The 26,126-nt window shown below is 45.8% G+C and overlaps 2 protein-coding genes across 9 annotated transcripts in view; both read right to left on the minus strand.

Annotated features, from left to right (window-relative positions):
* Positions 1-1,329: 1,329 nt before the first annotated feature.
* POC1A (POC1 centriolar protein A) lies at positions 1,330-13,745 on the minus strand. Its single transcript, XM_078861076.1, has 12 exons — positions 13,560-13,745; positions 12,550-12,634; positions 11,580-11,751; positions 11,154-11,333; positions 10,522-10,629; positions 9,464-9,579; positions 8,373-8,506; positions 7,608-7,676; positions 6,009-6,161; positions 5,034-5,186; positions 3,904-4,056; positions 1,330-2,738 (listed from the first exon to the last, which is right to left on the minus strand). The coding sequence occupies exons 1-12, from the start codon at positions 13,572-13,574 to the stop codon at positions 2,646-2,648; spliced, it is 1,431 nt and encodes a 476-aa protein (XP_078717202.1). The 5' UTR covers positions 13,575-13,745; the 3' UTR covers positions 1,330-2,645.
* A 3,176-nt stretch (positions 13,746-16,921) lies between these two features.
* The window catches only part of LOC144934851 (plasma membrane calcium-transporting ATPase 3-like), a 93,883-nt gene continuing 84,678 nt past the window's right edge, over positions 16,922-26,126 (minus strand). For 7 of the 8 annotated variants that reach the window (XM_078861072.1, XM_078861069.1, XM_078861070.1 and 4 more), the window contains one exon: positions 16,922-24,226. In XM_078861072.1, the coding sequence (XP_078717198.1) occupies positions 24,029-24,226 (198 nt within the window). In that variant the 3' untranslated portion in view covers positions 16,922-24,028. The remainder of the gene's footprint in view (positions 24,227-26,126) is intronic. The other variant, XM_078861074.1, reaches the window with a different exon arrangement.

Consider the following 26,126-nt stretch of genomic DNA (forward strand, 5'->3'; position numbering starts at 1 on the left):
CTCGTCCGGTTTTGCTTCGTGCGCCTCTTTTTTTGGAACGCATCTACTACCGCGTAAAGCGAGGGGAATCTGTATATTGTTTACGTGATACCCTTCAGTCCCCATGACGACACACAATGCACAATATGCAGGATTATGTTGTACTTGAATACGCCATTTTTCCAGAGGCACAATCCTACCAAATTATTTATTGAGTGGTGAGGACGACAATCGGCAACCGTTTAAACCTCCACGACCTCCTGACAACAGCCTCAACATCCACCGCACCTCGGCGCGACCACGCTTGCAACCCTTGGAAGGGACCATTCTTAGCCGAGGACAAAAGCATGGGTCGTCGAGATTCGCGCTACCCTGGAGCACGGCCAGAGGGATCCCTAAAACTCAACCCTGCCAATCAATCAGCCGCAGTCGAGCAAACTTCATGTGCCCATCCGCCCAGTCAAGCTCCCTTTGCCCACGCCAGCCTATTTATAGGCGAGTGGATGAGGTTGGCGGTTTCTTCCATTGTGTTGGACTATAACACCTTTGCGATGGAGACACAAAAAAACAAGATGGTAATGGCAGGGTGTTGCTTCCGACGGTTGAGTCACTGGCACGTATGCAGTTGTTTTGTTCCATACTCCTTCGCCTTCATGCTGATCGAGGCAATCGAGAATTGCACGAGATTTGACTTTTTTTTAAACAAATATTCAAAATTTGACCTTTTAATTCAAAATGTGTTATACTACTATACTGACCACGTTTTTGAATTAGCCAAAATGTTCAATTATCGTTGTGATATAAACTACATAGATGCGTTTTGTCAGCATTAAATGAATTTTCAATTAAGGTTTCTTCCGTAATTTTTCTGTTGCAATTTCTTTTCATAATTTGCATACTTTTTTTTTGCAAAAGCTATCAAAACATGTGGTCCTAATTCCAACAAACTAAGTTCAAGTTGCATTGTATTATAAAAATGTACACATTTTGTCACTTATATTATCACCCAAAATGTAACTGGCTAACCTCTGCAACTTTTGTATAAACACAAGACCCAAATTATTCTTAGTCGAATGTTTGAATTCACACTTGACATACGCAATTTATATGCGATAGGAAACTACTTATTGAATAAATTGTAAATCTATTCACGTTATGAAACTCAGTCGCAAACCTGAAAACCCTAAATCCAAACAAAAGCATCGCAAATTGACAGGTTAAAGTTACGACAAATATTTTATTTATCAAAGATACTTTAGACAAATCTTCTAAATGCCACGAGGTGAAACGCATTAGCACAGCAAAATAAGAAAATCTTTACAAAAGACAAGGGTAAAACACGTTTTTTAAAAAGAAGTAACTCCCCAAAGATTATTGTAAAATGTACACAGCACAAATATCATCTGTGCACACAAACCATTACGTTGCAAATATTTTGACAAATATATACAACCGATCATTGGTGAGCTTGGAGTTGTCCTTTGGGAAACAGTTCTGTGTGCTCAAAGATTTATTGGCCACTAATCTATGCAAACAGTCGAAGTACAGTTCAGCTTATAGGAGTGGACGGGCCCTAACTTGTGAAATCATGAGTTTGAATCCCAGCTGGGATCAACCCATCAAGTCTCTGAAATGGTCACCAGAACAAGCTATGCATCACTTGGTGGGAAGCGATGGAGATGAAAACCACCGATCGCTCATATGAGCACAGGTACCCTGAACATGTTGAACCAGGAACTTCAAGACGAATATCAAGCACTTATTCTTGAAAGGCCTAGTACGGCATAGGTGGTTGGTGAATGCACAAACACAACGTGGACAACAATGTAATCTAAAACATAACTCAAGCCTTGTCACCGACCTCCTTGCTGCACAGCGGACCTTGGCTATGTTGCTTTTTTGCCCGGGTGCAATGAAGAGCACAAAGCCATTTCAAACAATTTGTGTTCTTTGCTCCGTACAAGTGGACAGTCAAACCCAGAAGCATCCACTACAATTTCCCAATAAGAGTCCACATTGTGACGTAGGCCAGGAAATTGTGCACGAGTGCCTCATCACTGTATCCAGTGCCAATTTAAGTAATAACCTAAAAAAATGCTTACTGGAAACATTTACTTAAAAATTACCCCCCCCCCACCTTTTATGCGTAAGCCTCGCTGCTCGAAGTCATATCTGTATGGAGCTGGCGTTTTAAAGAAGATGTTACCGCCACAAATGATTGTCGGAAACAATTTCACACCACTGGCATGACGGTGCATCAGCAAACTTGGGGCTGCACTAGCCCAGCAACCTCACTCTCTCCATGTGCAGGACACATGGCACCATATGGTTGCTCATCATTCTGAGTGGTCGTATTAAAGGCCATTAAAAGTGCGTACGCATACCGCAAACCACAAAACTTTAAAACCATCGCAAGGAAACGTTACCACTGCTTAGGTGAATTTCCAGTGGTGTCCTTTTTGATTTAAAAACAAACAAAGAAAACATTAAAATGGAACACGACGCTTACCCCCCCTTTTGTTGCTATCTAATTTTTAAAAGTTGACAATTTGACGAATAAAACAAAACGAAAACTTCCTGACGTTTTCACAACCTGAAGGCGGACAACGCGACGCACGCCGCAAGAGAGACGGGGGGGGGGGGGCGAGCGTTGTGAGCAGATAACTTCACTCGCGAGCGTGGTTGTGCTGCTGGGCCTCCAGACACTCCCTGAGCTTGTCTTCCGTCATCGTCAGCCTTTGCTCCAGGATGGACACCGTCTGCAAGTTGAGCGACACACGTTAAGTCTACGGGCCGGAATATAAATTGGCACCGCATAAGGTATTAAGACTCTGGTGGTATCATTATATTTATGGGGCTATTACTGGTGTATGATTTGATAACCCAGTCACACTCATTTTAATTGGTCATTACATCAAGGCATTGTACCACGAATGTGATGCCACCTCAGGTGGTACCGACAAGTGGATTAACTGGTCTGGGCTCATCGTCTAAAGTGGTGATATTGTTCGGTTAAAGAGCATTGCATTATTGCTCACACAATGAGTTCAGGTATATTTTGTACGTAATGTTTTTTGTATTATTATTTGGGTATGGCTCATTCCAAGGTTATGAAGTCAGGCTATAACACAATAAAATACTCTTGTTACCAATGTCAGAGCGCACTTGTTCTATGGCAGACATTGCACGACGATAATTGTCAGCAGAAATATATGGGCGGTGACAAGAAGCTAATCGCTGGTCACTGTATGATGTTGTTCAACCGCAAAATCACACCTTGTTTTTTTAGGTTGCCAAGAGCAATATCGTGACTCAACCATTCGCCCGAGTGCGCAGCATGAGTTGCTCACTCGGGCGAATTTCAGGCCTGTTTGAATCAAAAGGCAAGTGCTCTAAAAGGTGGGGGGGGCGTTCAACAGCTCCCGATTGTTACTCCCACCCACTCTTGGATTCAAGGCCGGGTCTCATGAGGCCAAGGCCGAGGCTGGAAGCCACAAGGCCGAGGTTGAGGCCAGGAGTCACAAGGCCAAGCTGAGGCTAAGTTTGGAGAGCCTTGTAGGTTGAGGCCAGTGTCAAGGCCAGTCAAGGCCGGATCCTCTAGGGTGGCTGATGAGCTACAAAGAGCAAAGTTCGTGCTGCAGTACGGGAACTGCCAAACACTTTGAAAAAAAATGATCGATACATCTTAATTTACCTCCACACAATATAATCATTATTTTGCTACGTTTTCTTAATTAAAACTAGCAGTCACCACTTAAGACATTTAACGAACATCATCATTATAAGAATTCCACGTGACCCGTTTGCGAACTGAGGCCAGGGCCGAAGGATCGAGACTTCGAGTCCTCGGACCGGCCTGGAGGACGGGAGGACCCGCTTCCACTTCGCGCTGGGATCGAACCCCAGCTGGGGTACCGTCCTCACCTGCGTGAGGATGTCGAGCTGCGTGACGATGTGCTCGAACGTGTTGACGAGCGCCGCGGGGATCCCCGCTCTGTCCTCGAGCGGCCGACTCACGGAGCCGCTGCCACTCCCCTCCGCGTGGAAGCCGTTGGTCCCGGCGGCACCAGCACCGTGCTGCCACCCGCAGAGAACGCACATCGTTCGCTGTTGTATGTATTATGTTTGTACGCTGAACTTCTTTCCCACCGTACGTAGCCAACCATGCTAATCAGAGGTGTGGGGAAGGACAAACTAAAACACAAAAAGCAGTTCTAAAGAGATGAGTTTACAATCCAGAATTAAAAGTGCATAGCTCCAGTGCCTTCCTAATATCGGAAGGAAGAGCGTTCTAGACGGCCGCAGAAGCGCATCTGAAAGCGCGCGAAGAGGTGATGGTCTTTGTTCGATGGCTCGCCAAAAGCCGCTGCGGGGATGACCGGAGTTCGCGTGTGGTGTTGTCGATTCCGGTAACACAAATAAGCTGAGGCAAGTATAATTGATGGATGTGTTTATGCATTTAGATTGTCTCTCATATACACGCACTATTTAGGGGCGCAACAGTGATACAGAGGTTACTACACTGCAGTATGGAACTGGTGACCTGAGTTTGATTTTCTGCCCATGGCCAACATCAGTGGCAAGTGACATATGAACTGATCCTGGGCATTCACCAACCCACACAGACCAGTGTAGTGAATTATGGTCAAACAACACCTATGACCAAGGTGCATAAGAAGCCTTCATCAAACAAGGACTTACAAAGGATTATATGTTGTAGATAATGGGTTGAAACTAACCGAATCGAAACTACAAGGTTGTCAAAGGCTCCACCGACACGTACCTCTATGAAAATCAGCTGCGTAACGCTTCATAAGGGATGTGCACATTACCCAAAGGACTTGCCATTTTCTAAATTAATATCCAACGTACCGATTTAACACGCAGTCATCTGTGTAATAATAACAATCAGCGACAAAGCGCACAGGGGCTACCGCAGTTCTGGGGGGTGGTGGGGGAGAGTCACAACTCTCGCTTTCAACTCTCCACCTCCTCCCGACCGCGGATAGTCTGGGTTGTGACAGCCTCTGTCCACCACCGCTCGTGCTGCGTACATGCTGGTGCTGGCTGCTAGCGCCCGCGCCCGACGAGCCCGGCTGCTGACGCGCGCCGCCTGCCGTCACGGGCCGGCGAGGCTGCTGCCCGCGGGGTCGGCCCGACGGCTCCGAGACCTCGGCTGCCGCGCCAGCGTACCCGGACTTGTTGCCCTAGAAGCAAATCAGAACCGTCAGCGCTCCTCACCGCTTAGGTCTGTGTCGCAGTCTCGTGGGATGAGCGATGCAAGTTCAAATGACTGAACAGTTTCCGACTTTTCAATTCTGGAGAAAACAGCAATGTATTGGGCGGGCCTAGTCAGATTTTGTTTATTGTTTGTTGCTGTTTGCACTCATTGTATTCCCTCTCCTACTACTACTCCAGCTGTCTTTATATTTTTTGTTCAAGGTATGTAAGAATGGGCTCTTGAAGGGGTTAATTGATCAATTGATATATAAATCACATGCAATGGTGTTTAAGTTTGTTTCTATGAATCATACCTTACAAAGAGAAAACACGGAGGGGCCCAGCTCAACTACTTCTGGATTCCCAGACACAGTGTCCACTGGCTCTAAGCTGGAATGGATCTAGAGTGATCCAAGGCAGAAACGAAAACTATATCAGCGGACGGGAACACAATCCTCTAAAGACAAAAGCATTTTGGATGCTTTTTTTGCACAGGTGGACATACAGGCAAGTCGACGCTTCCGTGTGTGCACAGGTGTGAGGATGAGTTGACATGTGAGTGGGTGAATTGGCATGCGAGTAGGTGAGTTGGCAGGCGAGTGGGTGAGTTGGCAGGTAAGAGGATGATCATATGAGTGGTTGAATTGGCAGGTGAGTGAGCAAACTAGTATGTAAGTGGGTGAATTGGTATGTGGGTGACTGAGTTGGCAGATGAGTGAGCAAATTGGCAAATGAATAGGCATGGTTGGCATATGAGTGGCGAAGTTGGCAGGCGAGTAGGTGAGCGAGTGAGTGAGTGAGCAACGTGCCTGAATGCTGTTGGCGCTTTGGCTGTGGGGACGTGGGGAGCGAGGTGGGATGTCGTGGACATAGGGTGGTGGGTCAGGGTTTGCCCTCTGCTTGTGGCTCCTCAGAACCTCCGAGTAATCCACGGAGTCAAAGTTTGTCTTCCACACCATCACCTAGAGCCAGAGAGCATTTGAAGACTCAAGGAAACCGAAGGCAGAGACGGATGCTTTCCTTGCACTCATTAAGAGCTCAGCAGCAAAAGGCATTTCCAGAGAGAAAAAAATCAATGCAGTCACAATCACAGTATTGTAAAGATTCAGTCCTGCAATTGCCTGCTCATACAACTGTTGGCAGAAAAAAAACTCCATGGGAAGGAGATCTAGAGAGCTAAACATCACACTACGGCTTTCAATGCAATACCTTCAAGAATGTTTTTTTTATAGTTTTCATGCATAACTATACACCATTTCATCAAGTACATTGGACTTGACATGATAACCAAGACGGACACGTGTGCATGCACAGCCCTTTGGTTTAATCAATGGCTGAGGGCCTTCCAAGCACCATGCGGGTTGAGGAGGTTTTCACCATACTTCCCCACTCTGGTCACGGCAGGTTGGTGAAGGGGGCAACATACAAGTGGCAGCAGCGAAGCAAATAGATTCGTACAATAACAGACTTTGCTACACTGCCCTCTGCTGCCCACAATGCAGCACTGCAGGATCCTTCAGCATCGTGTATGGATTGGGTTAGATCGCGTTAATATATAAATGTGTCGTTAAACCCGCCACATCTCTGGCTGTCGCCTGATGAAGCTCTTTGTAATTACTTGCAAAACGTCGTACTCAGATTGTAAATGTCGTGGCTTGGCTCTCCAACACACCGGTGTGCTGTACTAGTAACGAATTGGCCACGTTCTGTTTACGTGACAAACCTTTCTAATTGGCTGTGTCGAGTGGTGGCGGGTTTATGGATATTGGTTGCGAAAGCCTAAGTGTTAAACTGATCCTGTATGGATGTCTGTTGAACTTCTTTCGTACCGTACGTAGCCGACCGTGCTAATCGGAGGTGCGGGGGAAAAGACAACAAACTAAACACAAAAAGCAATTGTTTATTCGTGGTAGTCGTTGATCATAGGAGTTACACAGTCTCAAGCCTCCTGAGCTTCCCAGATCTGATGAGACTGGGTGGATTCCAGGAGATTTGGCTGCAGGTGAAACAGGATAACGTGTTCTATTCTATCCTTGGCGTATGGCGATACGCTCAGGAGCTAAACGCCAATGTCGAGCTCTGCTTGCCACGAGAGCGCTTCAGCAGAGAGTTTGTGTAGTTTCTCCATTCCTCCATTGAAGGAGCGCAGACCACTGGTTTACTACATGGTCCATAGTTTGTGTTAGCATGGCAAGTCGCACTGTGCTTTGTCTTTAATTCTCAATTCATGAAGGAGATGCACGCAGCAGCCTGTTGAAGTTCCGATGCGGTTGATTGTTTCGTCAATTTCGCCTCGATGCCGGTATTAGTGGAGTGGTGCTTAAGGTAAAACAGAAACACGTCACAGGTGGGTCAGCAAAAGGCTTCCGTCTCCACGCCGAGGATAATAAATGCCGACGCAGACCCACCTGCTCGTCGGAGCCTCCCGATGCAAAGAAATCCCCAGCACGGGAGAAAGCCACTGCTGTGGCTGGGCCCTGAAGAGAAAAACAACGCCGAGATTGCATTTCAAATGTTTTACATTCAAAACTAAACACTTTCATGAACGCATCTTAGCAAGCGACGAGCAAACTCATGAGATTCGAGCGGACAGACAATAACGATCAATGTGGGCATGTGCCAGAACAAGAAAAATTGTAACCAACTTGCTTGCTTTTTCATAACTCATCATCATCATTAGCCATGATCAATCCGTTGCAGGGTAAAGGGCTCGCCGAGCAATCGCTGTCCCTCAGTCCCGTGTTGTATGTATGCATGTTAAATTATTTGCACCGCGCATAGCTAAACGTGCTAATTGGAGGTGTGGGGGAAGCACTGCAAACTATGCAACCATCCACCCAGCACTCGCACACAAGCCAATCTCATGGCTCCATCTCCACGGTGGACATCCTCGTGGGGATGTTCCCACCCCCGGTTGTCACTCAACCACTAATCTCGTCCACAGGCCACTATCCCCCTTCCTAGCTACGCGTCTTCCCATTAACCTGTGTAAGTTCACCAATCAACGTGCTCCTCTGTCTGTCTCTGAGTGTATTACAAAAAGCACGTATCTTTCTTTTTCCCATTTGTATCTCTGTATAAATGTGTTGGAACACCACCATCGAGTGTCAGCCTTGGCTACAATGAAACCGATTCCACCGTAGTAGACGACCTGGGTTTCGAGAGCAGCCCACCTGGTGGCCGTGCAGGGTGTAGAAGAGGCGCCCCTCCACCAGGTCCAACACCTTGAGGGTTGAGTCATTGGAGGCGGTGATGAGGTAGTTGCCGGTCGGGTGGAAGGAGAGGGAATTCACCGCCGCACCGTGGACTGCAAATAAAAATTAACCCGAAGGAGAAGAAAAAAACATGTGATAGGCATTAAACCTCCTTTGCCAGTAGCAAAATATAATAGGATGAGGTAGTTGCCGGTCGGGTGGAAGGAGAGGGAATTCACCGCCGCACCGTGGACTGCAAATAAAAATTAACCCGAAGGAGAAGAAAAAAACATGTGATAGGCATTAAACCTCCTTTGCCAGTAGCAAAATATAATAGGGTTTTTCCCCTTTTTTCTGGCAACAAAACTGAAACCTTTTTACAAGGATTCATGTCTGCATTAACCACAATACTTGCAGGAAAAATGCAAACAAAAAACACACTGATAATATATGCATTGTCCTTGAAACTGATCGGTCCACACCAGAAACAGCTTTATTGTGGTTAATGCAGACATGAATCCTTGTAAAAAGGTTTCAATTTTGTTACCAGAAAAAAGGGGAAAACCCCTATTATTATGTCATGGCATTTAAACTAAAATTTATCTGATGTAAGGATTCTGACGATTATTAATAATTGCCAGAAAGTGCCTGTTTTATACACCCCTTTTGTTTTGGAGTCCAGCGATTGATTCTACATGTCTCCATTTTACAACACGGTACAGACGTACTTCATCTGAACCGTGTTGTGGCAAAGGGCGTATGTGTATGCGCAATGTCGATACACAGGTGCTTTTGTTTCACAACATTAATGGGTAACACCTCATCAATGTGTCTTTTATTTCACTGTGTAACAATTTATCACCGACGTGACTTTTCTTTGACGACAGAAACTTCCTATTACAATACCCTCAATATTTACTATACACAGCTCAGCTATAGTCCATGGTGGAGGTATGTAACATTACACACACGTGTACAATATCGGAGCTGTATGCAGTAGAGAGTGTGATGTGTAATGTTATGAACAACCTCATCCCTTGGGTCCGGGTAATGCGGGTGAGAGCTCTCACCCTGGTAGTGCTGCAGCAGCTTGTTCATCCGGATGTCCCACACCTTCACCGTGTTGTCCGTGCCCGCAGCAGCGATGCACGTCCCGCTCGGGTGAAAGTCCACCTGGTTCACAAAGCTGAGCACGGCAGGAAGGGTGGACATTGCCACTCGGAAGGCAAGACCCTTGGCTTTGGTAACAACGGTTAAAGTTGCTCACGAAAGGCAGATTACATAGAGGAAGATTAAACTAAAAACAAAAATAGTTGATTATCGTGTAGATTTGGCCTACTCAAAGTGAGTATGAAGCTTCGTTCATGAGAAAACACTGTAACGTTACTTTCCAGCATAATATCGCAGGATGTCACCCCACTAATTTGTAATAAAATGTAAAGCAGTGATGGCAGTTATATCACTACAATGCAGTAATGGCTTGCCTGCTAGAACTTCAAGTCTCTCTTTTTCAATAAACTTACCTTTGAACTCAAGCCCGACAACCCGTGATTACACAGCCTAATCACTACATTTTTTGTGAGTTCAGTGGCGCATAAGCACAGTGTTACATACTATGAAGGTCTATGCAAGAAGGTGCCTATCAAAATGTTTCTTTTCCTTTTAGCGCAAGGCTATTGATGAATGTGGTTGAATCACAAGAGAACATTAATTTGCAGTTGCATTGTACTTTATTCGTAGACCCATAAGGCAAGTGGTTAACCCACGCCACTCTACAAATCCAACGTCGCGAGTTTGACTCCCGGCCACGGCTAACATCAGTGGCGTGTGACATCTCAACTTGTCCGCGGCTCCCTTGTGAGGTGTGCGAGACGTGAGGAGCTGTGTGTGTGTGGGCAGCAGCAGCTGTGTGTGTGTGGGCAGCAGGAGCTGTGTGTGTGTGTGTGGGCAGCATCAGCTGTGTGTGTGGACAACAGGAGCTGTGTTTTGGCAGCAGGAGCTGTGTGTGTGTGGGCAGCAGCTGTGTGTGGGAGCAGGAGCTGTGTGTGTGGGCAGCAGCAGCTGTGTGTGTGTGTGTGTGGGCAGCAGCAGCTGTGTGTGTGTGGGCAGCAGGGTGACAGTGACGAACCCTCCGTGCTCGTAGAAGGTGTGCACGCACTCCCGGCTATTCGAGTCCCACACGCGCACCGTGCGGTCGTCGCTTCCCGACACGATGAGCCGCCCGTCGGGCGAGAATCTGCATCACCGAGGAGGTGGGACGACACGCGGAGATCGCGACAGTGCCACCCGCCCGATATCTATAGCACCAATGATATTGACCAATTTGTAGTTGTACTAGCATTCACAGAGGACCTGCTATCAGTGATGATGTAAATAAAAAAGTATTGATCCAGAGTTGACTCAGCACTTAATTTCTCTTTGGTTGATAGAGTACCACTTTGTTGTCCTACGGAAAAACCTGACCCACCATAGGAATGTGGAGTTTATACAAATGGCTCAGGGCTGTAATGAGGTGACGGCCACCCCATGGTCTTTGAGTAGAACATTACATTTGTGTTGTGTACAAATTGTGCATACAATAAAATTAAATCGAATCAATCTCAGTGACTTGAATGGATAAACTGCAATAAATTATATTCTATAACAACAAATGATTATATTTCAAGGTAACCTGTGCTCAGCATGGCTTACAATAGATTAAACATTTTTTACAAATTGGTTACCGGTAAAACGCATTCAAACCTCAGCATGAGAACTTACTTAGCACTTCGGACCCAGTTGGAGTGCTGGTTGAGGGAGTAGAGGAATTTCTGGCGGTGGACTGTCCACACTTTGATGGACTTGTCGTCCGAGGCGGTGACCAGAGACTGCCCGTCAGCCGAGAAGCTCACGCTGCGCACGGTGGCCGTGTGTGCCTTGAACACCGTCGACTCTCCTTTCCTGTCGCACGTGTGGCACGTGCACACGTCGTTACGCGCGACGTCATTGTTACCGCCAATTAAATACTGCCGAGGACGAACGCACACCGCAAAGCGTTACGGAATCCACGCGCGTGGTGCACGAATTGTTTTTTTGCTGTGCCAGACAGCCCGTTATGCGCATGGTCTCGCGTTTGTGTTTTTTGTCGTTGCGCCCTTCCTCGAAGGCCGATGAAGAGGGGGGCCCCCATGCGCGAGCAACACTCACACGCTGGGCACCCACAGTCGGACCGTCTTGTCGCGTGAGGCCGACACGACGAGGTGGCCAGACGGGGAGAACTGCACGCTCATCACGGCGTCCTTGTGGCCCACAAAGCGGTATGCGCGCGTCTGCGGCTTGAAGTTCCACACCATGAGACAGGCGTCCATGGAACCGCTCGCTGCAACGCACGCACGCATGCACACAAGCACGCTTAACAAAACAGAGAGGAAGGTGGCGAAATGTCTCTGAAGTCAGCGCCGCAAGCGGCTGTGTTTCATCCGGGGGGTAGCCACCCGTTATTAAACCGGGTTCTCAAGAATTGGGTCAATGGTCTCAGGCTGGTCACCTTTGATTGCACACAAATCATTAAGTAAAAATTGCTTTTGTGCTTAAGTTGGCAGCTTTGATAATTAGTGTAACTGACATTTAACAATCTCATCAACCCCTACTGTCTAAAGGATAGAAAAGCTACTTGAAGGATTTTTCATCCTGTGAAAAATCTCAACCACAGCCATTTCTCAAGACAATTGCGGTGCACTGCTTGAACAGCATTCCGAATGGATTCTTAAAAAAAAATCACCGGCAGATCAGGACACACCGCCAGAAGGGTTAACGCCCGATGGTCGCGGCTAACAACAAATTGACAGACAGAGAATGGACATGTCCGAGAGGAGGTCTACCAGGGAAACGGAGTGGTGAAATCTATTTGTATTCACGCTAAAGATGGATTAGTCGGTTTAATACGCAGGCTTTCGCGACCAATATTATCCATAACAGAAGTTTTCGGGTGGTGGCGGGTTTAATAACACATTTATATTCAGGCAATCTAACCCAAAAAATCTCTTATGGAAAGATCGATTGTCGCATCGCAAGACCGTGAGCGACAGTAACAGTTTTGGAAGGCCTGCATCCAGCAGTGGATAAATCCTGTTCGAAAGATTATCGATTAGGATTGGACACTGGGCACAACACTTGCCCAGTTGCTTCATGTTGGGGTTGAAGTCCACGCTGGTAATCGTGTCTCGGTGGCCCTTGAAGTGCCTCTCCAGGCTTGGGTCCTCCTGCCATGGCGACACGTGGAGGCATTTTAAAAGGCCAATTGTCTTGGCACAAGGCAGCATTTGTAAACGTCACAATGTCATCATGCAAACACTGCACTCGCATTAAAACACTACTACCATCTAGCAAGCCTACGGCACTGTAAATAAAGTACAACAATTATAATTACACGCACTCGAAAATCTAGTGCAATATATGCACACGCAAGAACATCTATGCACAACGTGAATAGGGAGTATCATTCTTTCATAACGGTAAAATTATACAAAATATATTCGGTGCAACTGCGTGTTGTTGGAAGAATATCTTCATAAGATAGTGGTATATAGAATTGAAAAAACGAGTATATATTCTCGTACCAGTTACATAGGTTGTCGTCTTAGCATCCAGTCATTATTAATGGGGGGGCTTTCAATTAATCAAAGAACCGCGTATCCATGTTGGGGTTAAGTACAAATTAAAGATTTAGGAACGATATTAAAATGCATTTGATTGAGCGAAGCTGTGTGTCAACATGTGGTTCTCATCTAAATAGTTTCTTATACGTAAGGCTGTATACAAAAACACTGCATGGACCCTGAATCCGGTGGACAGTTGCATAAAAACTACAAGTAAATGCACCGTCAACCTTCGTTAAACAAGTGACATTTATAACCAATCAATAGCCAATTAGAACAAGAACTATTGTTTTAAAAGGAATTCCATAACTAAACTGCACAGCCAGCAAGCAGATTGCAATGTGTGATTTATTTTAATTTATACCTACGCGACTTTACCGAAAGAACCAGAGTATAAAACACTGCCACGAAAGCTTCAAATCTAGAATTATAAAACACAGTGTTTAATATCTGCCCACCAACCGGCCACGTAACTTTCATCGGGCCCCACATGACCCCAAGCTCTGGCTCCTACAAGTAGACATCTCACCAGTACAGAAGTCATCCTCGTGTGTGAACTTGGCCCTTGGTCCACGAAGTCGCCAGGATCCTGCCCCAGTCGTCTTCACTTTCAGCGCCTCGAGGTCACGTTCGGGTCACGTTCGGGTCACGTTCGGGTCACGTTCGGGTCACGTTCGGGTCACGTTCGGGTCACGTTCGGGTCACGTTCGGGTCACGTTCGGGTCACGTTCGGGTCACGTTCGGGTCACGTTCGGGTCACGTTCGGGTCACGTTCGGGTCACGTTCGGGTCACGTTCGGGTCACGTTCGGGTCACGTTCGGGTCACGTTCGGGTCACGTTGGGTATCGGGCTCTGCCGCCCTTTACCTCCTTACCTGTGCGTCTACCTGTGAGGATGTTTGTTCTTGTGACTCTGTGTGCATTTGTCTATGTGCGTCTGTGCGTATTTGTCTATGTCTATGTGTATCTCTGTCTGTCTTTGTGTGTCTCTGTCTATCTCTGTGTCTGTCTATCTCTGTGTCTGTGTCTCTCTGTGTCTCTGTGTATCTCTCTGTCTGTCTCTGTGTCTCTCTGTGTGTCTCTGTCTCTCTCTGTCTGTGCGTGTCTCTCTGTCTATCTCTGTGTCTCTGTATCTGTGCGTGTCTCTCTGTCTATCTCTGCGTATCTCTCTGTCTGTCTCTGTCTGTGCCTCTGTCTGTCTCTCTCTGTCTCCGCGTTCGCGTTTTGCCGCCGTAAGCGCGCGCCTCACCTCTGATTGGACAACGCTGCACGAGGTCGGAGGTCGCGGCAACGGCCACGGGAAGCGATTGCAGTCGAAACGCGATTTTAAAATCAATACAAACAAGAAATAACCAAAATAAACTTTGCATTTGTGTTTATGTTGATAACGAGCTAGCGTTACGTGCCAAATACACCAGTCAGATCATTTGCTTCCTAAATGATCCAGTATAGCACTGAAAATGTACTTCAGTTCTGGCACATAGCAGTCTATAGGTAAGAAACTATGTGCGAGGCTTCCAGAGACAGGGGCGGGGCTACTCGAGCAGTGGGCGGTGCTAGCAGGTGAGTGGGCGGGGCTTGTGAGAAGTGGGCGGCGCTAGCAGGTGAGTGGGCGGGGCTTGTGAGAAGCGGGCGGTGCTAGCATGTGAGTGGGCGGGGCTTGTGAGAAGTGGGCGGCGCTAGCAGGTGAGTGGGCGGGGTTTGTGAGAAGTGGGCGGTGCTAGCAGGTGAGTGGGCGGGGCTTGTGAGAAGTGGGCGGTGCTAGCAGGTGCGTGGGCGGGGCTTGTGAGAAGTGGGCGGTGCCAGCACGCGCCACCTTTATCGGTTGAGCCAGAAATGTGGTAGTTTTACTGGTAGGAACCTCCTGGCTACACCAGCCCACAGGGGATTATTGTGTCCGTCCGTCGTGCAGAGAGGGGCTGGGTGGGGAGGGGAGGGTGGGGAGGGGAGGGTGGAGAGGGGCTGGGTGGGGAGGGTGGGGCTGGGTAGGGAGGGGCTGGGTGGGGAGGGTGGGGCTGGGTGGGGGGGTGGGAGGGGTGGGGCTGGGTGGGAAGGGGCTGGTCACCCCGTGGTGCCCTTATAAAACTCAACGTTTAACCTACTCACGCCGGCTTGTGCCCGCCCTCACAGTCGGGCATATTTGCGGAATACACCACGCCGCCGTTGACCCTGGCCATTGACCGAGCAACCCAACGTTCCTACCAGCTCCCTGCGCAGGAATGTGTTAACTGTTCATCATACAGGTTGTTTGGGTTAGATCGCGTAAATATTTAGATGTGTCGTTAAACCCGTCACCACCCGACACAGCCAATTAGTAAGGTTTGTCAACATTGAAAGTGTTGTGGCTTAGCTCTCCAACACATCATCGGTGTGCTGTACTCGTAACGAATTGGCACGTGCTGTTTACGTCACAAACCTTACTGATTGGCTGTGTCGGGTGGTGGCGGGTTTAACGACACGTTTATATATTTAAGCGATACAACCCAAAAAAACTGTATAATGCATATTGGTCGCGAAAGCCTACGTGTTAAACAGTTGTAACTATTGTCTGGGGAGAATGGGCTCACACTTAGCCGTGTGAATGAAACCCTATAGAAAACGGCATGGAATAGATACATCTATCCCTCCGTCGGCGGTCGATAAATTAGTGGTACAGAAAATAGAAAGTCAACATTTGTGGTCGTGTGGGAGTAACTGAACCACAGCCATGGGTATGTGGCATTTATACAGCTTGGCTGCCAAGAGGCGTGTGAGCCATGCCACTGCCTCTGAGCAAAGAGGAACGCGATGTTAGGGGCCGTCCATAAATGACGTCACGCACCTAGGGGGGGGGTCAGACATTTGTGACGATTTGTGACGAAGGGGGGGGGGGTTGAGAAATGTGACGGCACATCAAAATGCGCAACTTTAAATAAATATAGACAACACGTTCTACTTAATTAAATAGACTTTTAATAAATGTTTTCTCCTACAACATCAGAGTGCAGCGGCACATTAAATACGTACTACAATGACAATAGTTTAAAGCGATTTGAAGCATGTTTTATTTTTTTGTTGGGGGGGGGGCAGAGCTTTCTGACGTCATATTTGAGGGGGGGTCTGACTTTTTGTGACGCCGTGTGACGATGGGGGGGGTCAAAAATCGTCTAAAATCGCGTGACGTCATTTATGGACGGCCCCTTAGACTGCACGCTGGTGTCGCCCAAAAACACACTGTGGAAGCGATAGCATCCCAACTTGTCCTTCGGTATCCATGACTCAAGAGGCCCAGTCACAGGCTCCGCGGCTGAAATACAACCCATCAGGCCGTGTGGCTGGTGTGTAAGAAATACTATTACTTTTTAATGTACATAGACGCATATGTGAAGGAGATGTATTGTCTGCTAATTTATGCTTAAACTCCCTCGCCTGGTATACAGGAGGTCGTGGGTTCGACCCCAACCCTGACGCCTGCTGCTGTATATTTGGAGTTTGCGTGTTCTCCCCGTGGTCACGTGGGTTTTGCTCCGGGCACCTCCGGTCTTTCCCTCCGCGTTTTGAATCACGCGTTTAGAGTATTTGGGCTGCTATATATAGCCACGCGATAAGCCACTTTGTTGAGCTATCATTTGTGGCCAGGTCACTTCTGAGAAAGAGTTACATAGCTTAGTGGGCCTTACCTTGGGGGGGGGATAATATACTTTAGTTTTAGAATATTCTCCACAATACCTGATAATTTCCAGAACAGAGTGGTGATGCACGGTTAAACAGGGGCATCAGGAAAACCTTGGATGCAGAGAGTTTGACTCATGCACCTGCTGTTTGGCAAGATAACTTAAAGGGATTACTAACCACACTCACAAGTCTCGAAACTGGGATAGAACAAAACGATTTGGAAACTCACACGTTCGTGATCATTAGGGCATTTATTTATTTAGTTTATTGGTAATCACAAAATAATGCATGCGATGTTCAAAAGTTGGTTGAAAAAAATAATTTTAAAAAGGCACTATGAGCTAAATTTTACATCAGTTGGCAGAAACTGCATCGGTGTTTTCCCTCCAAAGCAGCTTTTCTGTGATGAAGTCCCTGGACCTTCCTCCAATGCGGAAATGCCTTTTCTGCCTAAATTTGACCAATTTTAGTCAATAAACTACAAAACGTACTCTCCAATATATACCTCCAACCTCTCCAATCCATCCCACCCTTACAGCCTATTCCAGCTTGGACCCCGATCGAAATTGTAGTTTTATTTCTTTAGCCTATTCCCAAAACACTCACTACTGTTCACGTATTATAAGCATGTTACTTATATTTTTTACAGTATGTTTAAAGACACAGGCTTACATAAACCTCACTACGTCATCCGTTTAAAATGCTGACAACATTTGTTTGCACACATGTTACATGTGAAACTGTTAAAGGGACAATTATATTTTTGGTGATAATGTGCCCAAAAAATATAGGCGTCATCACAACACATTTTCAATGTACGGTGTACAGGCAAAGCAATATATAATATACAAGATGCTGTTACATTTTACAAGGACATTTTTGAAAGCACACATCATGAACATTCACCTCTAGCAGCCAGTGAAGCAAAGGCCAGCACAGGTATTTTTTTGGTTTTTGTTAAAAACACAATTTGCAGTACCTATGCTCCATTTTTGTTCCACGTCTCGGAATGTTGGCGTCGCTGAACGTGAAATGGCTCGGAGAGACACATCTATAAGCACACAGCATACTGCTCTCACCAAATGGACCGTGCCCCATATTCCCGACTGTTCAAATGCCTGTTGTTGATCTAGAGTTGAACTTTGACCCTCCGGCTAAATTAAAAAAAACAATCCCGAGTATTGGTGCATTTTTAGGATGATTTCTGGTCGTGTCGGCATGTCCACGCGCTCGCTCGCTCGCTCAGACGCGCCACGTGTTAGCGACGGACAAATTGGACGGGGAAATAAATATCACCCAAAAACAGACGAGTTGTACGGTGGCATGATGACTCATGGGGATGCACAATACCAGTTCATGCATACATAACCCTCGCACGATTGGAACGTGATCCAGTTAATTGGTAACACGTGGAATTCGTCCTTGGGTTGCACTATTAATGTACACAATTTAGAAGGGTACTGTTGTCCGACAGTATTCAGCTCATTTACAAAAGCTGTATCCCACAGGAAATCAGACCAGGCTGCTTTGGGTTCCTGCATTCCACGAGTCTGAAAACCTGATTCAGATTTAACGACTTCAATGACAGTGAATCGTTAAACGTCACACGTCGGTTTTCGCAGCCAATGTGATTTTTGGAGTTAGGCCACGGAATGATAAGACGTTTAAAATGTATAATTGTCGCCGTAGGTAGTCGTTCACGACTGTGCAAGCTCAGCTGCAGACGTCTTCATTCGTGTGCCACTTTAACTTCCATCCGAGGCAGCACCGTGGCAATGGTGACGCGGTTGCTGCTGATGTTGCCCACATTTTCACATAATAAATGTAGGCAATTAATATATCAGCCGTATTACTAACATCTAAAAAATAAAAACAAGTATAACCCGTAAAACAAAGTTTTTCACTATAAATCCTTTATATGCGTGGCGGCTAGAGTCCTCTCGTCCTCTGGCTTGAGATGGCTGCCACCTATGGGTCAGATGATTGCATGGCAGCATTAAGCAATTGGTAATTAAATATAATGTTTTTGTCCTAAAAAGTGTAAAATTTTGGAAAAAATTTAACGAACATTAATTGTCACGCACAACGAGTCTGTGTGCAAAATGTCAGCTCGATTGTATCACGGGAAGTGGGTTAAAAAAACGACCGAAAGATTTGCACGGTCCTAAGCAAGCAAGCAAGTGAACTTAATATAAAGGATTTAATAAACCTGTACAGTAACTTTCATTGGGAAAAAAACACTTGTTCCGGTAATTTGTCATTATACAAACTCTTAACTGGCAATAAAGATGTGGATTTAACCAGGGGAAGAGCATAACTGGCCACGTGGGCTCAAACCACCACTTTCTCTTTCCTAAACAAACAAAAACTAAGTCATTTATAAGCCGTTAATATGTTTGCTTATTCTTGAGTACAATTGTTTACTCTACACTCTAGTTAAGATCTCTAAACTCTCGTCTGTGCTGCTGTCACCATGTGCCCGTGCAGAGTTGACAACTCATTACGGGGGAGTCGGCGGGGGGGGGGCATTCAATTACGGAGCCATCCCCACCACCGACATAAAACAAACAAAAAACAATCAACGACTATACAACTCGATTTAAAACGACTATACACTCGCTTTAAAACGAACTTTTCTTTTTTACATGTCAAGGCAGATTGACAACGTGACACACTTGGCCTCAACACATTTCCATTGCCCCATTTGGAGGCAATGGAAACATCGGCACGTTTTCACCAAATAAAAAATAAATGCGAAGGAACATTCACCGTGTAAAATTTGGTTAATAGAATATAAATATATATTTTAAGGTTAAAATTCGTTTGAATGAAATATTTACTTTATTAGCTTATGGAAAAGTAGGCACAAATTCCTCAGGAGGGCGGCTCTCTTGAGCTCCCCTCTCGTGGAGGCCTTTCCTCCAGCAGTGACGTAAGCGAGCACTTGCAGGGCTGCGCTTTTACCTCTTAGTAGCGGAATGCTTGGTAAAATATCTTCTGGAATTGTACTGAACAATCACAAGTCAAATAAAGCATCGGTTGTTATGATGAGCCTCTGACCAAGCCACACGTAATACATCCGATCTCGTAAAAACTTGGGAGGATAAGCACGGTTGAGCCTGGATATTCATTGGATGGGCGACCCCAATGCAACAAGTAAGTTGCGATGGAGCTGCCGAGCCACGTTTTGGGCATTGCAACACAATCCATGACCCCGCTGGAATCATAAGCTCCCAGGTCTTGGCTACCCGCCGTCACCAATCTATAACTATTTTTATTTTACTAGGTAAGATATTTTTAGAAGCGACCTGGCCACAATGATAGCTCAACCAAGCGGCTTATCATGTGGAAATTAATAGTAGCCAATTACTCAATGCATATTTCTAAATGTGGAGGGAAAACTGGAGGACCCGGAGAAAAATGCACGCGACCACGGGGAGAACACACAAACTCCAAATATACAGGCGTTGGGGTCAGGATCGAACCCACGACATCCTCCATACCAAGCGAGGTAGTTAACATCTCGCCACCGCAGTGCCCCAAGCCACAGTGAGCAGCGTGGTGAAGTATGGTCAGACAGCCCCCACGACCCGCAACGCCTTGGGGAAGCCCCTCACCCAGTAGTGGATTGACACAATGGCTGGCTGCATATGCATCATGATGAACAGAGCATTCAGATACACACTGGGTGGATGAGCTAAATGTGTAAGCCAAGTGTCTGCATGTGAAATGGCTCAGTGGTGAAGTGAATTATAACAATTTAAAGCTTTCGTGACTGCAGGGATTCATCTTCTTGGTTCTTTCGGTAAAGTCACGTAGAAGGGAAGTAATAAAATAATAAAAATAAAACATAAAATAATTCTCACGACGTTTCGGCCACAACGCAAGCAGCCGTCTGAATTCAGACTGTCTACTTGACAGACCTGTTCTCCACCTGAAGACGGCTGCTTGCGTTGTGGCCGAAACGTCGTGAGAATTATTTTATTATGTTTTATTTTTATTATTTTACTTCCCTTCTACGTGACTTTACCGAAAGAACCAAGAAGATGAATTATAATAGTTGACAGCTAACACGTGGCAGTGTTTCTACTCGTGCTTGTCTGCTCCCCTTCCCTACCTCTGAGCGACGCACAAAGCCGCAACACTTATTTGATAAATAAAAAACAAGTAGTGACGCCATTACTTTGTAAAAAAAATAAACATGACAATTCAACGTTAAGTTATGAAATATTCCAGGAACCATTTAAGTCAAAACACCTTAAATCACAATGTTCTTATTTTTCTAGTCGCTTGCCATATTGGGCGTTGGGGCCACGACCGCTCACTCCACCAACATCTCCTTGCCATGCGCTCTTCACTTCTCTCTGTCCTTTTCAACATCTTTTTTAAAGTTCGACGTCCGCTCAGATTTATGGTGCTGTATCTTCCCCGAGCACAGCGGTTCCCAACCCCTTGCGTCTACAGACCACCGTTGGTCTGCCAAACTTTTGCAGACACTTTTTTGTTTGTTATAAAAAAAAATATGCTATTGGGGTGGTCCGCAAATTTGTTTTGAGAGGTGATAGTGAGTTGGTTCACGAACGTCCCACCCGAGCACCTGCCTCAGTGTTCCCTCCACCAACATACTAAGCATGTATGCATGTTCAACTTCTTTCGCACCGTACGTAGCCAACCGTCTAAAAGTAGGTGCAATCTCTGGTCAGCTACTCTCAAGCGGAACCTAAGGGTGCTTCTACGCACCTGGATGGTTTTATGAATGTAATAATGTCGTTACAAAATGTAGTTACATTTTTAATAATAACTCAAGACCGCTTGTATTGCGATCGAAACGTGTTTTTTGCTTTTATTATTTTCAAATTTGTATTTACTTATTTTATCTTTTTTTTTTTTTTCTACATTATTTTACCGAAAGAACCAATAATATAACAACTACACCCAGTTCTGTGATAACAAACCTCAAGGGTTGCTCCCACTTCACACGACTGCATTCAAAGAAAACTCCCACAAGGGGGCAGTGAATCTCTGCTTGAAACAAAAGTGGCGATGGTTATACATCGACGCTTTCATTCCTGCTCAGATCAGCTCAAACCTCGCCGCCCACACACACACACGAGTAGTAGCAGCAGCAGATAAGTCACAGAAGACTCCACTTTCGAAAGTTGGATTATATTATCGAGGTCACCCCTTGTTCCGTCACAAGGTTTAGGCGTGGGGAGGGGGGGTGAGTGGTGGTACCTTTACACATTTGAGCATGCACCTCATACGGTCAAATGTACTCATAATTGACGGGTCATATCCCGGAGTTGCGAGTACAAAACAGCTGGACGTTCATTACAGTCTCTGCAAGACACCTACATCAAGAACGGTAGAAGCCATGCATTTACTGAAAACAATACACAACTCCAGAGCTCTGGGCAGCATACAAGCCCCTGAACCGAGAAACAGCATTTCCTCTGGACTGCACGTACCACCTGCTGCTGTAGAAGCCACCTGCATCCAGATGTATGATGATACGTGCAGTGTGTGTCCTGGAAAAACCCGTGAATGGATATACACCGTGGAGTTTACAATGTACACAGACTCGCATTGGATGCACCGAAGCTGTCGGACCATCAGCTCAAAAGAACCAAGTTGAGAAAATTGTGGTCATCCCAACATGATTTAGTTGTTTTCTGGCGTGCATTAATGTTTGTGTTGTACTGGGTTTCAGCGTCGTTAACAATTTTGGATTTCCCGTAGGGCCGCATATAACGGGATATTTTTTTTTGACTGGGACCCATTAAAATGGGGGAAGGGGGGAGATTGAAACAAAAATTAAATGGCACTAATTACGCTTAAACAGAAAGTGCTGACTTTTTAGCCACGTCTCCGCACTCGGCAGAATTGTCACACTCCAGGCAGTCCCAGTTTTTTTGTTCTGTTCCTCTGAAGTTACTTCAACTGCAGCATTCGACTGTGGGTTCCATCCATTAATGTCTCGTGATTTTCGGTGGCAATGTTTTTTTTTAGTTTCCATTTATTTTAGACTGTATTGTTTATACATACGTTTTTATTGTGTACACGGAATATAACATCAGAGCTGCGTTGATGTGAAGGTCACCCTTTAAAAAATAAATGTCAAATTAACATTACACATTGTAAAAATTGGATCGATTGGGTCTGCATTAAAATAACGGGATTAAAAAAACGGCTATATGAGGGGCAGTCATCCCTGATTGGAATGGTATTGTGAAGACGCACCGTATGCAGACCACTCCGCGCTATTTTACTGTCCACAACTGTTACACTCCAGGTCCTACGGCTACAGCGATGCAATATAAACAATGCACACGTCAAATCCCAACTCGCGTTCGTGGTGTCTTAATGATCGCCTGTAACGTTGTAGTGTGGTACACTCGTCAGTAATAACCCCCCCCCCCCCTGGCAAAGACACAACAGAGACCCTATTGCTCATTGAGGTGCAGTCATTTTTGCTCAGCGTACAGTGCATGTGGCTTCATAATGGCAGCTGTTGCTTCAAACGCGTGCGATGAATTATTAAGGAGCGAATCAATTGGGGGTGGATTTTTTTGTACGACAATTACCCGGCCGTGTGACGCACAACTTCGTGACACCGACGGGTATGCACGGTCACAAAGCTGGGTTGCACGAGGGGGGCCCTCTTTTTTGTACAAGGTGATTAATTTATAGATACCCCACTGATTTCTAACGACCCTGTAACTTTCTTCTCAACAGGTGGTAGAATACGGAACTGTGAAAGCCGACGGCTCTCATATCTTCTGACAGAGGAGTGTGTCACGCGATTTATCGAGATTGGTGGAAGAAGTGTAGAGAATTACAAATAACGCGGCTTGTTTTTGTCTGATTCTTAATAATTCCCTATTACTTCGTGGGGTATTTATAGTTAACCGTGTATCTACCGAGCCTGGAGACAGGGCCCAGAGACAGCGTTTAAAGATTAATAATTTCGTGTCGCTTGGACATTCGGGTGTTGACGAGTAACAGCGGAGTGTATTGAAGGGCTCTTCCATTCTGAACAGGCCTGGGAATCTCAATAACCAGTCTATGAGAACTACAAGTAAATGCATTGCCTTGCGTTGTGTATCATTACCCAATTGACAAGAACCAGAAATGTTAACGTTCTGGGAAGACTTAAATATTTCATAGGACAGTAGCCTCACACAGAGGACAATCGTAGGAATGCCAGGACATGTGCCAACACTTGGCCTGAACTCCTCATTCAGCACAGACCTCCCTCTCACTCCCACCTGACCTGCAGCTTCCATGTGTAAAAAAATCTCTATATCTCACTGCTAGAGGGTGCTTAGGGTTGACAGGTTCTGGCCTAGAGAGCGATCTCAAAGCTGTACGTGGGGGCGGCAGCAGTGGCGGCCTGGTCCTGTTCCACAGCCAGCGGTAGATCCGTGTAGGAGTCGGCCATATTGTAGGTTGGCATGGACATGAACTCGTGGATGGAGGCGCTGAGGTCGGGGCTTTGGAATCCTTCGAAGAGCGAGCTACGGAACGCTCTTACTACGTGGATCTGCAAGGCAACGAGAGAGGAAATAGTTTGCGATGGGAGTAAAAAAAAACAACACGCCACAAATGTGTGCCATATGGCGCAGTGCAACTTTAGAGCATTATAACTCTCCAATGTATTCTAGTTTTTTTTTGTAGCTGTACAACACAACGGCGAAAAGCTCGTTGTAGTGTCCATGGGAAAATTTACAGATTTTTTTTTTTATAATCCTGGGTAATTGTTAGGTAAGCCAACTGGCTGAGGAGTTATTTTGTATCATCATTCTGCACAGAATGTTATTCTACAGTTGTTTTATCTATTAATATATCAATATTCTAGTTGTTTTTAAACACTTTATTTCACTGCAAATAATAATTTACATTGACCGACCAATTTCCAAACAGGCAACAACTTTACTGGAGACAAGAGTTGTCCTCTCATCAGTCTGTGCCTTGTTTGTGTTGGGACCGATTTGGGAAGTTTAGAATCATGAGTCGAGATATGTATGAATAATGATGGTAATGATAAGGAAAATGGTGAAAATGGTCACATGAAAGACTGACAATTCCGTGACAAATTAAAACAAACGTTTTAACAACCATACACATAACCGTACACACATAAACAGCATAATAATACATCACGGCAATTCAAATTAAACAGCCAAAGGCAAATGAAGATCAAGTTACGAGCATCGACAATAACGCAGTCTGCATACCAGTATAAAATAAATAGTAAAACAATGAAGAATAATCATGCGCATGTGTGGATTCTGTAACAATTTCCAACATGCGTTTGTCTTCAGAAATATTTAATTATCGATATGCCAAATGGGGGGAGCTGTCAGGGCAACACTAATTTATATAATTGCAAATATGTAGTTCTGTTTGCTCTGGTTTGTCTGCATGCTTTTGGCAATCTCCCTTTGGCCAATCAATGTGTTCGGTATGCAATAGGGCAAGTCCCCAATAGCGACACAATTTAATACGAGCGGTTCGATCATATTGGATCATTGTTTGCAAGTGTTATCGTGCCAGCCGCGTGACGGGCGGACGGAGATAATGCTTTGATGCTTTCGAATGTAGTGGTAGAGGGTTAAACATGAAATGCTTGACATTTAAAATATATATAATTGCAAAAAAGCTGCCCACACGCACGCAGGCACGGTGGGTAAGAGGTGGTCAGTATGTGGGAAATGGCATGTGACATATTCGTGAGAATAAATGGCACATGAAAACCACTCTCAAGCATATCCTTGTGGAAAAAAATAAACGCGGAGTGTTGATTGCAGCAGCACTCTCTAACTCAGTAGCGTGAATCCAACACCCAGACAAGAAATTGCTTACCATAACACACACATGTACACACCGAACCCAAATAAAGGAAATTTATAAAATTATAGTTTAGTCACATTAGGCGGCAACTCCCGTGGTCAAAATTGCAAATTGAGCATAACGAGCTCCGGGCATTGCCTTCGTTGACCGCATTGTAAGGCTGGCATGAGTCACCGTGCCATGTGGTGGCACATGGCCATTATTCAGAAAATTGTCGGCAAAGGTTGATGTATGATGTAGAGGTTTGTGAAAATCCCAAACCCTCCAGGCTACGTGGTGGCCAGGACCTATCAGTACAACAAATGGTTGCTCAAAGCCACCTGTGCAGAGCGTTGAGTGTTACTGCCTCTTATGCAAGCGTTGTCTCCGCGTTTCCAAATTCCCTCCTGCATTAGCTGTGTACGAGTGGCTCTGGGAGCTCATCTGTGTCAGCGTTATCCCCTCGTGCGTGCCTTTTCTCTGGGTACACCAGCTTTCTCCCACATGCAAAACAATCACTAAGTACGGCAGAACTGTCCAGACATCCCAATGCAGCAATCCTCCTGGGACACTGTGTCTTGAAACTCAGTGAGGCTTCGATGGATTAAGAA

Source organism: Lampetra fluviatilis, chromosome 11, assembly GCF_964198595.1.
Source record: "Lampetra fluviatilis chromosome 11, kcLamFluv1.1, whole genome shotgun sequence".
In the NCBI taxonomy this organism is placed as follows: Eukaryota; Metazoa; Chordata; class Hyperoartia; order Petromyzontiformes; family Petromyzontidae; genus Lampetra; species Lampetra fluviatilis.